Genomic DNA, 15526 nt, shown 5'->3' with positions numbered 1-15526 from the left:
TCCCTTAGTTAGTAAACCCAATAACTTTTGCGCAAACCAATCAAAATACGCTTATTGTGATTTTTTTTTACCAAACATATGTAGCAGAAAACAAATTGGCCAAAAATTTTAAAAATTTTTGATTTTTACATTTTTTTTGGGGAATTTCATATAAAAAATGTGAAAAATATTGTTATTTTTGCAAAATTGTCGCTCTTTTTTTGATTATAGCGCATGATCAAAAAATCGCACAGGTGATCAAATACCACCAAAAGAAAGCTCTGTTTGTGGGGAAAAAAGGACGTCAAATTCGTTTCGGTACAGCGTTGCACAACCGCGCAATTGTCCGTTAAAGTCTCGCAGTGCCGAATCGCAAAATACCCCCTGGTCAGAAAGGGGCTAAAATCTTCCGGGCTTAAGTGGTTAAAACATATCACGCCTTGTCCTCCTCTGCAATGCAGAGGTGACCCAACCAGATAATAATTGTAGCCGCGACAAACCAAAGGGGATGGAGGGAGGGGGAACGCTGGGATGAGATATCCTGAAGATTGAGCTCTGTAGTCACCAAGCCCTGCTTAAATGGCCCCCAAATTAGGTTTTGGCGGGCACTAAGAGCGGGAATAAAAGCGGGAAGGCACCCCATTCATTAATAATTATAGAGGTGGCCAGAAACTGCCCAGATACTCAGCCTAAGCTCCCCAGATACCAAAAAGAGTGGGATATTTGAGCGGGAAAGGGGTCCCAGGGAAGCTAGAAGTCAAAAGGTCAATCCCTCTGTATCAGTAGTATTGATAAATGGCTGAAATCTAACTAATAAAACTTAACATTGCCTTCTTCCGCCATCCCATAATAAAGTGGGGGCTGAAGTAGCCCTTCTTTCTCATATTGCCCCCTCATCACTATGTGAGGGCTGCCCTATTATCCAGAAGAACTGTGGTGGCGGTGTCGAAGCTTTGTCAATTCAAAATTCTCCATATCAGGGGCAGGAAGATCTACTGCATATATCTGTAGACAATTCTGGGTGCCTGAACATTACACCTGGTAGACAGAGTAAGGGCCTGTGTTGACAGGTTTTAGGCCCCTTTCACACTTGCCGCTCCGTTGGCGGACTCCGTTATTCTCAGCGGGGGATCGATCCGACGATTCCCCACTGAGCAGGTGGATGGCAGCTCTGTCTCCGCTCTGTGTGCGGAGACGGAGCTGTCAGGTCCCCGCTCTTCTCTATGGGGGATTTGGATGAGAACGGACAGCCTGTCCTTTCTCATCCGATCCGCCAGACGGATGGAAAATAGGGTTTCCATCCATTCGGATTTGACGGAAAGGATCGGATCGGATGTCAGGGGACATGTCTCTGCTGACATCCGCTGCCCCATAGAGATGCATGGAGCATCCCTTCAGATCTTCCTGAAAAACTGACAGGTGGGTCTGAACGGTCCGAGAGTGTGAAAGGGGCCTTAGGCTTGTGTTGATGACATCAGTTTGCATTCCCGAAGACTTGTATGGGAATGCAAAATCCATTGGAAACAAAAGAAAAGCCCATCAGCACAGACCCTGAAAAGGTTATGGGGTTGGTTTACTAAAGGCTAATAGACTGTGCACTTTGCAAAGTGCAGTTACACTATGCAAGTGCAGTTGCTCCAGAGCTTAGTAAATGAGGTGAAGATCCCATTTGCAAGGAATACCCAATCACATGCAAGGAAAAAAAAAATTGCATTTTTACTTGGAAATGATTGGATGTTGGAAGTCAGCAGAGCTTTTGCTCATTTACTAAGCCATGGAGCAACTGCTCTTGCAGATTGCATCTATTTGACTTTAGTAAATCATCCCCAATGTTTCAACCTCTAATATCTTTTCATTTCCCCATCTGCCAGAATTTTTCTTATAGATTTCTATGGACTTGACACCTTGTAATAGAAGATGCAGCTAGGCTAGCCATACACACATAGATTTCTCTCATTCAGTCCAGCAGCTGAACAAGACAAATCACCCAATTACTCCATCGATGCTTTTTTTCCGTTGCTGCTACTGGCTATTTTATTCTGTTAGCTGCTGCTCCTGCGACTGTCAGACTACAGAACAGCGACTGCATCTAAATGGCTGCAGTCACTGTTTGGCTGAGGATTTTCCACTTGGTTCCTTGGGCTTTCAACCCACGGTTTGTCAAGCAGGGTATTGCCAACAGGGCCCCCACAGCTCCAGTTTTGGCCAGTTCAGCAGGAATCAGGCAAAAGTTGGGCTGTGTACAGACAACGTTATCATGACCTTATAGTTACTTAGACCAGGACTTTTAACTTATGCAGGCCACAGATGATGTGACTTTCTTTCCTGCAACCACGGGAGCGGTATTGTTCTCCCAGTGGGTTGTAACCAAGTCGACCAATGGATCAACTTGGGTACAGTCGGCCTGCCCATAGATGGTTCTAATTATGGCTGGTCCCTGCTGAATCGGCTGAGATTTGAACATCTATGGCCAGATTTAGGAATCCATGGAAGAGGAGTAAGTTAGGTGAGTGCAATTTGTAAGTTAACTATTTTGCGATTCGGCACTGCGTGATTTTAACGGACAATTGCGCGGTCGTGCAATGCTGTACCCAAATGAAATTGATGTCCTTTTTTTCCCCACAAACAGACTTTCTTTTGGGGGTATTTGATCACCTGTGTGATTTTTTTTTGATCATGCGCTATAAACAAAAAAAGAGCGTCAATTTTGCAAAAATAACAATATTGTTCATTTTTTTATATGAAATTCCCCCCAAAAAAATGTAAAAATGAAAATTTTTTTAACATTTTCGGCCAATTTGTTTTATGCTACCTATGTTTGGTAAAAAAAAATCGCAAAAAGCGTATTTTGATTGGTTTGCGCAAAAGTTATCGCGTTTACTAACAAAGGGAAAGATTTTTGTCATTTTTGTTGTTTTCTTTTTAACGCGTAATGGCGGCGATCTGCGATTTTTTTTGCGGTACTGCGACATTGCGGCGGACAGATCGGGCCCTCGACTGACATTTTTGACACTTTTGGGGTTACCAGTGACATTTCTACAGTAATCAGTGCTATACATATGCACTGTTACTGTAAAAATACACTGGCAGTGAAGGGGTTAACTTTTTTTTGAGAGGGAGGGGTTATGTGTGTCCCTAGGGGCGTGATTCTAACTGTTATTGGCTGTGGCTTGAGGTGTAGGAACAGTGATCAACGGTCCTACATAGTAGAACCGTATGATCACTATTCCTACACAGGGGAAAATGACAGGCGGCTTGTTTACATCAGCCTCCTGCCTTTCTCCCTCTCCACCGATGATCGCCGAGTGACCGGCGGACTTCGGGTCCGCCGGTCACACGAGCGAGGGGGGGGGGGGGTCCGGGAGCGCACCTCCGGGGGCGCGCGCTCCCTAGAGCCTCATAGGCTAGCGACGTAGTACTACGTCGCTCTGCCTGTGAGGGGCTGACTGCCGACGTAAATAGTCGTGCGGCAGTCGGCAAGCGGTTAAAGTATTCATTGCTCATAGTTCCTAGCACTTAGCAGTTCTATATATTAGTTACTTTTGTTTTTTTTAAATATTGTGTTTGCGTCTTTCACATTCAGAAATTAGGTAAATGTACAATGTTCATTTATTTAACTTGCAATATCATTTGTTTGCTTACAGTTTATAAATGGGTGTTTCAGACGCCTGGTACCATTATAATGTCCCGGAACTGAAAATATATTAATTTAAACGGCAAATACATTTCCTGTTGTAGTTTTAGCAACATCCCTATCGCTTGCTGGCTTTCTACCCATCCTTATTCCATTGTTTGAATGTTTGACGAGCGGGCTGAATGCCAAATCAACGTATTGAGCTTTTCAGGTCTTTCCAGGTTTTTAAGGCCATTGTGAAGGCAGTCTGAAGATCCTGAATGAGAATTCACACTTTAAAACTAAGCGAGTGACAGGTAGAAGTGTTTTTACATTAATCTTAGTCGTATGCAAAGAATAAAGTTTGTCTCCTTGCTCTTCGCAGATAGGGGGTGAAATACCTCTTGCTTTGGAATGTAATGGTATTTGAATGTATGTATTAAAATACTCTGGATCAGAATCTGTTTTTATGTACTAATTACAAACAAGCAAAAGCCAAATTAAACTTTCCATTTAAATAAGTTCTCGCTCTTTTTACATATACCCTCATCTTCCAGGTCCATCAGTGGGGTTTGCTGTAAGGCCTCATGCACACTGGATGTTATCAAAACGTCGGTAGAAAGCTGTAGCGTTTTTCAGCGTTTTTTAGCTGTTTTCAGCTGTAGTATTTTTTTAGCTTTTTTTTTTTTTTTTTTTAGCAAAACTATACTCCCACAAAAGCTTATGGCTCAAAAATGTTAATAAACACTTAAAAGCTGAGTTTTTTTGCGTTTTTCAGCATTTTTTTGCTTTTATCGGAGTTAGAGCGTTTTTACAGCTGAAAAACGCCTCCTAAATCCCACTAGTTCTTTACGCCCCTGTCAAGAACTGCTGATAACAGCCTGTGTGTGCATGGACACAAAGTATAACATAGTTACATAGTTAGTCAGGTTGAAAAAAGACTATCCAGTTCAACTATAAAAAAAAAAAAAAACTTCTTGAAAACCCTACCATACAATCCCATATACACAATCCTATACCCGCTGTTGATCCAGAGGAAGGCGAAAATAAACCCCAGCTAAGCATGATCCACTTTGCTACAGCAGGGGAAAAAAATTCCTTCCTGATCCCCCGAGAGGCAATCGGATGTTACCTGGATCAACTTTACCTAAAAAAATTGTTAGTACCCACTTATATTATGTACACCTAGGAAAGAATCCAGGCCTTTTTTAAAGCAATCTAGTGAGCTAGCCAGAACCACCTCTGGAGGGAGTCTATTCCACATTTTCACAGATCTTATGGTGAAGAAACCTTTCCGTATTTTGAGACAAAATCTGTTTTTCTCTAGACGTAAAGAGTGCCCCCTTGTCCTCTGTGGTGACCTTAAAGTGAACAACTCAACACCAAGTTCACTATATTGACCCCCTAGTATTTATACATGTTGATCATATCCCCCCTTAATCTCCTCTTCTCAAGAGAGAATACATTCAGTTCCTCTAATCTTTTCTCATGGCTGAGGTCCTCCATGCCTCTTATCAGTTTGGTTGCCCTTCTCTGCACTTTCTCCAGTTCCCCAATATCCTTTTTAAGAACTGGTGACCAAAACTGAACTGCATATTCCAGATGAGGTCTTACTAATGATTTGTATAGGGGCAAAATTATATCTCTCTCTCTCTGGAGTCCATGCCTCTGTTAATACAAGAAAGGACTTTGCTTGCTTTGGTAACAGCAGCTTGGCATTGCATGCCATTATTAAGCTTATGATCTACCAGAACACCCAGATCCTTCTCCGCTATGGATTCCCCCAGTTCTACTCCCCCCTAGTATGTATGATACATGCATATTCTTAGACCCCAAGTGCATAACTTTACATTCATCAACATTAAACCTCATTTGCCACATAACATTCTGGGGAGTATACTGGCAGCAGAAAAAACCGTCTGATGCCAAAAACAGCTGCTGTAAAAACGTCCATTGTGCGTGAGGCCTAATAGTCGGATATAAAGTAAAGGCTCGTACACACTTGACACCTTTTTCTCTCTCATGCTCAGCGGTCATAACCGTTTTTAGTTGACAGTGCATAATGTTCATGAAATTTCTCGTCCAATTTTTTTTGGGACATTTGTTCTTAGACTTCCGGGTCATCATCAACTTCAGATCATGCGCGGTCTTTCGTATCCGATTTTTCGCGAACGTACTGCATACACATTAAACAAAAATTGGTTGTCTGGGGACGGACGATAAAAATTTTGGTGTTTGTCCCTCCGGTTTTTTTTTTTCGTTAGATTTCGGTATCGGCTGCTGAAAGTTGTGTACACACTAACCGAAAATCGTACGATTTTACCTCGGACGGGAATTTTCAAAAGATTTTCTACTAGTGTGTACGCCACTTAAATTGAAAAGGGCCTGTTCCTTTCTAACAGTTATAGGTAAATATATGGATTGATTACATTGTTAGTGCTATAAACATATTGTTTATGTTTTAATTAGGGTAATTATAATAACCCTTAATTATAATATATAAAATATTGTTTTGTTATACGTAAATCATTAGAGATGTCAGCCTCTGAGAAGAAGTTTATTGTGTTTATCGTAAAAGAGAATTACTTCTAGGATTCGGAGACTCAAATATCTCATCTAGAGAGAACAACTGTTTAGGGTACTTAAAAGTATACGTTTATTGCTACTGAATTCATGTTCGAGCGGGGCCGGGCCACTTCTTTATTTCATATCATTTTAGTGCATCATATTTCATGACGAATATTTGAGGAAGTCAGATGAATTGCAGAATAAGTTTACAACCACAGACAATGGGATTCTTTTTGCCAATACATTTTATTTTATTTAGCTTTCAAAATGAAAATTCCTTTTAAAAGTAACAGCACAACGTGCAGTTTAGAAGTGCAGGTGTAGTACTGTTATGAAAACTGATATATGACTTGTTAAGTGATAGTTCTATCTATGGAAGTGTTTTGATAAATGGTCAGCCTTTTCTTCTAGTTCAGCCATGTTTCTTGTTAGTATTGTGTTAATGCCATTATGCAATGGTGTGATAAACATGTACGTATTTTGGACTGATCCAAACAAGTTATAGCTGTTATTTGTACTAGCCATTTCTTCTATTGTTTCTTCTATTATTTAGGTCAGGGGTGTCAAACTCAATTAAAATTGCGGGCCGCGTCAGCATTATGATTGCCCTCAAAGGGGCCGGTAGTATCTGTAAGACTAGATGTCCAGAGCATTCCCTACCCTTACATAAGATGTTAAGAGCCTCACCACCATCAGAAGTTGAGTCCCTCACCCTTCCTTACATCACAGTGAACCCCCCTTATCTTGTGTAGTTGCTGGGAAGAAGGTGTAGGCATTGCTGGAAAGCAAAAAGTACAGGGGCTTGAGCACTCCTGCAGCTGCAGGAGAGGTGTGAGGGCCACATGAAATGGCCTGGAGGGCCGAATTCGGCCCGCGGGCCTTGTGTTTGACACATGTGATTTAGGAAGTCATTTTTAAATGCTGATATTCAGAATTGTCTAGGTATGACACCTCTTGAGGTATATGCGAATTTGGAAAATCAACCTGTTGTAATAAAAAACAAATATATAGTTGATGGCATTTTCACACACTGTATTCTCTAGTTCATTGCTAAGCTTCTTTTTATGACAAACCTGATACTGAAACTCTAGTTTGCAGACATTGTTGCATCCTTATTCAGACTTAGCCCCCGTTCACACTGGGGCGACCTGTCAGGCGACCTGGTCGCCTGACAGGTCGCCGTAGGTCACCTGCCATAGAGAAGCTGTGGACCTGTTCTAATAGGAGCGACACAAGTCACTCCGACTTAGAAAAATGGTCCGGAGCTTCTTTGGGGCGACCTGGAGCGATCTGCATAGACTTCAATGTTATGAAGTCCGTGCCGGCCGCTCCGAGGTGGCGGTGCGAGCAGCGCGCCGCGACCTATGAGGTCGCCCCGGCAAGTCGGATCGCCCCAGTGTGAACGGGGCCTAACAGGCCAGTCTACATAATGGTTACAAATAAATCTAGTACATATATTTTGATTTACAATTTTATAAGCTTTTTTAGATATCATTGCTATATGCCATGTCGTCTTTTTTTTCCTTTGATGACAAAAAAGACGATCAAATTGATTTTCATACAATACCACAAGTATGAAGGAGTCAGTCAGTTGGAAAGATTGTGCAAATTGGGCTGTTTTTAGGCAAGTTTTGCTCCTTCAGGGATCTGTCGGAGTAGGGCCAACTATAGAATATGAACCATTTTAACCTAAAAAGTCATATGGCATATGAGGAAAAACTTGTAGAATAATCTAATTTAACACTTACAAAAATGTTTGGTGTTCAGAACTTAATGAATAGTGCCTTGGAAGTGAACTTTTAGCAATACTCTTGGTGCCTTGGCTGTGCATTGTGAAAATCACAAGTGGTTTTAAAGAGGAAGTAAACCCTCCTCTGACACTTTTACCTATAGGTAAGCCTATGATAAGGCTTACCTATAGGTACTGTAAATATCTCCTAAACATGTACCGTTTAGGAGATATTTACCTTACATGCAGCCAGTGACGTCACTGGCGCATGCGCTCTGAAGGAACAGCCGCTCGTGCCGTTCCTTCAGAAACCCGTGCCGTGACTGTCGGCCCCCGCAGGAGTGACCTCACCGCGGCTCGGCCAATCAGATGGCCGGATGCCGCGATCCCGGAAGACCGCGACTGGACATGTCGCCCGTCATACAGGTAAGCGGATGGCACGGCGGGGGCTCGTTCTAAGGTAAGTATTTCATAATGAGCTACTATGCGGTGCATACTAGCTCATTATGTGTTTCTCTTACAGGTTGCAAAAATAAGAGAATTTTTTTTTTTCAGGTTTACAACCTCTTTAAGGTGTTATATAAACAGATTGTTGGGTGATATACCAGTATCAAAGTTTCATTCTTTTTTGCCTTTGTAGCGGCTTCATTTCCAGTTATATCTGGTGATATGACAAACAAATTGCTGAGACCTGGAGACTCTTTGGAGGAAACTTGCACCGGTTCTACACAGCTGGAGTGGAAGCACCAAAGACCAGGAAGTAAGACTTGGAAACTGGTGAACCGTAATCCGATTCAGAAGGACAATCAGTTGGTTCTCACTCTTAAGAATGTGGACGTTAAAAATGTTGGAAAGTACACATGTGCGGATAAAGAGACAGGCAGCATCTACTCTTCTTTTTACCTGTTCATTAAAGGTAAGCTACTTTCCATTGCATTTATGTAGTTACTGTAACTACCAGATAGGCAGGGCTTGTAAACTAGGGCAATATAGATAATATTCTTACAAAATCCATACAAATAAGTGCAAGAAACACCCCCTGTTTTATTGTTTGTCCTAATTTTATCAAAGTTTAGTGATCCTGTTGCTTTGCTGTGGATTTCAAAAATATTGGGTACAAGCAGAAAATAATAACAGCACCCAATCAGAAGCTCATATCTTGGCATTTTATTAGGCTTAGGCTTGTGGAAAACCTTTGCAATGTGTTGTGGAACATTATGTAGAGAAATGAAGTGTTTTTATACATATTTTCTTTATTTGTCATGGCTGCTGACTCCAGGCTTTCAGTGGCAATTCTCTGCTAAGCTATCAATAGCCTGCGGAATGTGATCATGTACAGTTGAATGAGTCAGAGTAAGGAGACGCTATCCCTCTCTCTCTGCTAGCGCACACAGACCCATATAGACTTTTAGAGGTAAAGATGAACTAAACTCACTGTAATACATACAAAGATAATAGGAGGCCTACTATCAAAACAGCGGACTTTATCAGCACAATATGAGGCAGTAGATTTAAAAATGGATTCTTTTATTTATTCAAATATACTTAAAAAGCTAAGACATAAAACACATAAAGCAACACACTCTATTATACATGGAAATGGAACCTAACATCCAGTATGCAATTACACCAGAGTACTTCATAGAGAGTAAGTAATATCAATGCTCAAGTCGATTTTCATAACTGTTCCATTCTGGAAATCCAACACGTTTCGTGAGGTTTACTCGCTTCCTCGGGGCTGGTTAGGTTGGTGTTGCTTGTTAGGACATGTATCAAGAGTGATTGCTAAAAATGTTCCCGGGGCGGATATAGGAGGCTTCTATGTCCGCCCCAGGAACATTTTTACCAATCACTCTTGATATATACTTTTAATCTACTACCTCATATTGTGCCTATAAAGTCCATTGTTTTGATAGTAGGCTTCCTATTATCTTTGTATGTATTTATTTGTATTTATATGGATGTGGCATGGTGGAGGTCTACCCTTTTTTATTTTATTCCTCTCCCTTCCCTTACACACAGTGGCAGTTTGCCAAAAAGCTGTAGGCGTTTGTGCACACATTTAGAAATCCTGCCCCAAGTGTGCATCGTCAGTCTCTGCCAGGTCCTACATACCTGGAAGTCCCCAGCAGATCATGTGTGCATGGGCTATAAGTTATTAGGATGGTGACGTGGAAGAAGGGGGAGGGGGGAGGCCATTCATTCAGCAGTTTAGTTCCCCTTTTAGCTGGTCATACAGTTACAGATTTCTTTCATTCAGTCTGCAAGCTGAACAAAAGAAACCTAGTGGATTAATCCTTCACAGCCATATATCAGAATACCCAAACAGTGCTTACATCTGATTGGGTGCAGGTGCTGTTTGGCTGACAATTCCCTCAACTTTTCTCAAATTGAGCGATGCTGGCAGGACCATACACTGATCAAATTTTAGCAGAGCTAGCAGGAATTGGCCACATTTCAAGCAGTGTATAGTCATCTTTGGTTAGCAGTGAGTAAATTCCAAATATTTTATACAAAAAAAATCCTAAAGCATATCTGAAACTAAAAATTTAATGCATTAAAATTGAACTTGTATTTTTACCTTCCTGCAAATAGCAGTGTCTGTCCCTGGTTGGCTACACTTACTCACTCTACTGTATCTATGGAGGGAGCCATGGTTGTCACCCGGGCTCCACTTCAAACATGTCTTCTTCTCTTCATCTTAGTTACAGTGGTTGGGGGGAATTAGTAGTTTATAGAAGGAAGATAACATTAATTGAGCCACAAATGTTCTTGAAAAATGAAAACTAACGCAGCTTGTACATCTAAGTCCTGGTAAGGTGCAAGATATTACATTTTTGCTCGTACGTAAAGTTATCCTGAACAGCCATGCCTATACAGGCCTATGGCCAAATGCAGTCGTTTGGTACCCTTGGTGAACTTCCACAGATCTGTGCTATTGCTGTTGCTGATGTGCTATCAGATATCCTGTCCTGCTGTAATGGAGGGTCGTGTATGTATGTTCAAGCTACATGTTCCATCTGTAGTCATTTTATGAACAGGTGGAGAAATGAATAAGAATATGAATAGGATATCACCTGAACTAGCCTAATTCTTTATCAACAAAGTAAGCAATTATATATGTATCTGCCATTCCATTTGAAAAAAACTACTGAGTAGATACATGCTCTAAAGAATATAGATTACTATATGAAATATAAGAAATAAGATATAAGAAATATAATGTGTTTGTTTTTTAGTTACCCAGAACCCTTTCTACCAAGCTCGAAGTTTTGTTGATGCAACAGAAGGCGAGGATGCATCTGGTTTCTGTCGCCTGATTGATTCGGATGTCACCGACTTTGATATTAGGAAGTGTGACAATTCTAAACTACCTGAAGGTTTTGTCTATGAGAAGGATATTAGGAATGGCATCACCATAAAAAATGTGCAGACTAATTTTGATGGTTGCTACGTCTGCACTGTAATGCATAATGGGGTGTTGAAGAATACCGAAAACAGGAAACTGATGGTCAGAGCGGGTGAGTAGAAAAGATTTGTTATGCTTGATAAAGGTACCCATACATATGCAGATTATCTGCAAAGAGTGGTTGTAGTTAGACCTTCGCAAAAAAAATGTTCGCCTCTTGAGAAAAAAGGCATCTCCTGATATAGCCAACAATAAGGATGAAAGAGGGCACATCAGCCCTATATTAAATCCGGACTTAAAGGGGTTGATTTACTAAAATAGGAGAGTGAAAAATCTGGTGCAGCTGTGTATGATAGCAAATCAGCGTCGAAGTTCAGTGGTTCTAAAGGCAGTAGGCTTTTTTTTATCCTAATGCATTCCATGCATTATGATAAAAACAAAAACCTTCAGTGTGTAGCAGCCTCCTTTATACTTACCTGAGCCCCATCTTGATCCAGTGATGTTGCACGAGAGCTTCGGCTGTCCAGGACTCTTCCTCCTGATTGGCTGAGACACAGCAACGGGCACCATTGGCTCTCGCTGCTGTCATTCAAAGTCAGTGAGCCAATGAGGAGAGAGAGGGGACGGGGCCTAGTCGTGGCTCTGTGTCTGAATGGACACACAGAGCAGTGGCTTCGCTCAGGTGCCTCCATAGTAAGCTGCTTGCTGTGGGGGTACTCAGCAGGAGGGAGGGGCCAGGAGCGCTGGTGAGGGACCTGAGAAGAGGAGGATCTGGGTTTCTCTGTGAAAAATTAAACTGGCCTTTCCAATCCAAGTGCTTGCATCATCCTGTTTTAGCCCTGATAAAGGGGGAGTGCTGAGCCCCCAAAATGCGAAGATTTTAAATAAAAATTTAAATAAAAATAAAAATCTTTTAAAAGTTTGTACAAGCTGGTGTGGCGCTTGCATCCTTTCAAAGCTTCAACGAACCCCTCCAGGGTCCACCAAGACCCTACAGCTGCTGGTGAACAGCCTCTAGGACCACAAACCACCTATCCCGTTGAAACCCATCCGCATAAGGTTCAGCGCTCCTACATTACAAGGATTGCTGTGAAAAACCAATGCACAGAGAAGGTAAGTGTAACATGTTTGTTATTTTTAAACAACAAAAAACAAGACATTAAGACCGCATTCACACTGAAGTGGCACGACTTCGGGGGTGACCTGTGAAGTCGCGTGCAGCGCGACTTTGGCACGACTTGCACAGACTTCACAGAATGAATGTCTATGCAAGTCGCTCCAGGTCACCCCGAAGTATTACAGAAACCTTTTTCTAAGTCGGAGCGACTTGCGTCGCTCCTATGAGAATGGTTCCTGTACCACACAACGGACCGCGACGGACCGCGCCTTGTCAGGCTGACAAGTCGCCTGACAAGTCGTATTAGTGTGAATGGAGACTAATACCACTTTAAGCTTTGACAATAAAACCAAGCTAATTGGCTTCTGTGCAGAGCTACACCAGATTTTGCACTCCCCAGTTTTAGTAAATCAACCCCAAATTGTTTAAAAGAATCTTCTGTGTTTCCTATGGGAGCCAAACATCTTCACCCTTTTATATTTTAGGTATGGCAGGAAAATGAAAGGGATAGGTTGAATGGTTGCATTTGGCAACTTGGTTGCTTCCAGTTGCAAGACTTGTTCTTCAAGTAGTACTAAAGCCTCATTTTTTTACAGAAATATTTTTATATTTCCAATCCAATAGCTCTCAAAATCGGAATGAAACCTCCTGCTAATGTTTTTTTTTTGGTTGTATTTGTCAATTTCACTCATATTAACCTATGAGGTTATCCCTAACCTGAAAAGGTGCAACTCTTCAGAGAAGTTAGCTAGAGCAGAAAATTTTACTTTAAATCAGTCACATCTTAGGAGCAATGGAAATGTGAATGTTGCATATTATTTCCCTGTTCATTGGGCTTCTTTTCTATTTGAGTTTAATGTTATTCAGTAGATATCTGTGCACATTTCTAAATATAATAATTGTCTCTACTCCCAAGCCACCAGCAAAAATGACTTTTCTTACAATTGACTAAATGAAGTCATGATGCTGTGCTCAAGCTGTAGCACTGTCTTATCCATTAACACGTGACCCCCATCTACTAATGATCCTAAATTTTTCCCAAGAGTATAGAGCAGTCTCTTCTCTCTAGTAATAGGCATATGGAGACCAAGTTATCTTTCCAGGCACTCATGTGAACAAAACATGTCTCTTTTTAAATTTTCCTTTGTTTTAAAGCAGTTTTCTTGTTATCTGAAATACGGTAAAATGCAAATAGTAATCTGTTAATGTAAGAATTTGACAATTGTAAATTTTGTGATTTAAATGTACAGCAAATGCAGATCCAGCCAAGGTAGTTAATTAAAGTTGGTTCATTGTGGCAGCCTTAAACCTGGAGAGGTTGTGGAGGTGCATTACAGCTTATCGGCAGGGCGGACCACTATGTCATTATGCCCCTTTAGAGATTCCATCCCTATTTTAAATCGTTGATCTGTATAGATCTTCCTACAGTTGGTTTTATCCAAATCTGCCAGAACAACATCCCTGAAAATGTTCAGGGAAGGGCGAAGATTACCAGGCGGGTTAAATAACGATGCATTAGCTAATGATGAATGCTTGATGCCCTCTGAGTTTGGAATTACATTCCTCACTGGATTGTAAGTTAAATATCTTTGTACATTCAACTTTCTAACGTATTTTTGAATGTCTACAAAGACTTCACATTTATTCACATTACGGGGCGGCAAAAATTTGATACCTGCATTTAACACAAGCTTTTAAACCTCATCGCTCAGGATGGTACTGCTCAGGTTAAAAAGACCCTGATCTGTTACAATCGTCTTCTTTTTTGACCTGAGCCGTCTACCTACTCTAGAACCTCATTTTGCTCTATTCCTCTTTTGAATCTGTTTTTCCTTCCGGAAAAAAAACATTGCCCTTTATTGTGAGAGCTGTATACGGCATTACCACTGATGGGTCGATAATCCCTGTCATTCCACTTATGTGGTCTGTAGGGTTCATGAGTTCTGCCATAAAAAGGGGTTTCAGACTGTCCATAGTTGTTAATTTCCCCAAAATGATCACCCTGTCTGCCCCAACTGGCATTTGGATGTTGAGTTATATACCTATCATCCGGAAATTGCTCATATCCCCTCAATACCTCATAGCGGTTTGAAGGTTCTGGATGATTCCTATGAGGAGCTCGCCCTCTGCCTCTCCTACCACGACCAGACCACCCACGTCTGGGTGGAGGAAGAGGAACATAATGTACTAATGGCAAAGCATCCCTAGATGGTATAAATCTGGGTTTGGGTGCTGGTGTGGTCAACATTACTGGTTTGTCCACATTGGGGCTTTCCAATTTGGATTGCCACTTAAAAAACAGATTTGTTTTATAATCCTCAACATTTTTGCCATTTGTGTCCCATTGCAGAGACTTCCCTTCACTTCCTGTCCTATAGCCAAACAGGAAGTGAGGAAATCCCTATAAATTAAAGGAATTCCCTGGGAACTCCCAGGTTACCAGAACTAGTGTACCTATTGTAAGATTTCCCCTCCCATTACTTTTCTGAGGACAACCCAAAATTTAGGATTTTCTTTTCCTTTCACTTTAAATTATAATGGTAAATACAACAAATAGAGAGGGTGGGGGCACAGACAGAAATAAAAATTGTCAGGGGCTCTTTTCTCTTTCCACTCTATCAAAAGGAAAAAAGAAAGTCTTGCCTTTAGTTATATTTTAAGTATGTAAATAATTAAATCCTCTGCATTGACTTTGTTCCCATTATACTATCAGGAGGTCCAACATGGTTCAATCTCAATTCCACCAGTCCTGAAAGTTAATTTTGGCTGTCTGGATGAACTTAATCACTTGAAGGGTTATTACCACTTACTCATTGAGGGTGAACATCCTTGTATTTGTGGTTGGAGCGCCTAACCGACACTTTTCAAGGAAACCCAAAGTAAAGAATATTCAGGCTGGCAACATTGACATTTCCCTCTGAAAATGCTAAATCTCTGGCTGTCATGCTGTTTACATTTCTTAAGTACGTTTGCTGACCTGTAGCAAGAGTTTTTATTTTCTAATTTACGTTCTTGTTCCCGGTCAGTAACTCAGAGATAGGCAGCTAGCCTTCTTAGGAGGTCACTCCCTTTATTCACGATTTATTTTGTGCAAGAAAATGGTATAGAATA

The 15526-nt window shown here is 41.2% G+C and overlaps 1 protein-coding gene across 1 annotated transcript in view; it reads left to right on the top strand.

Moving 5' to 3' along the window:
* KIT (KIT proto-oncogene, receptor tyrosine kinase) overlaps positions 1-15526 on the top strand; it is an 85046-nt gene that overhangs the window by 25151 nt on the left and 44369 nt on the right. The window contains exons 2-3 of the mRNA XM_082272999.1: positions 8530-8805; positions 11129-11410. Coding sequence (XP_082129125.1) covers positions 8530-8805; positions 11129-11410 — 558 coding nt within the window. The remainder of the gene's footprint in view (positions 1-8529; positions 8806-11128; positions 11411-15526) is intronic.

This window comes from Pelophylax lessonae (assembly GCF_965119305.1).
Source record: "Pelophylax lessonae genome assembly, chromosome: 1".
Taxonomy (NCBI): domain Eukaryota; kingdom Metazoa; phylum Chordata; class Amphibia; order Anura; family Ranidae; genus Pelophylax; species Pelophylax lessonae.
Note: the sequence above shows the minus strand (reverse complement) of the source record. Positions and strands in the feature narration are given on the sequence as shown.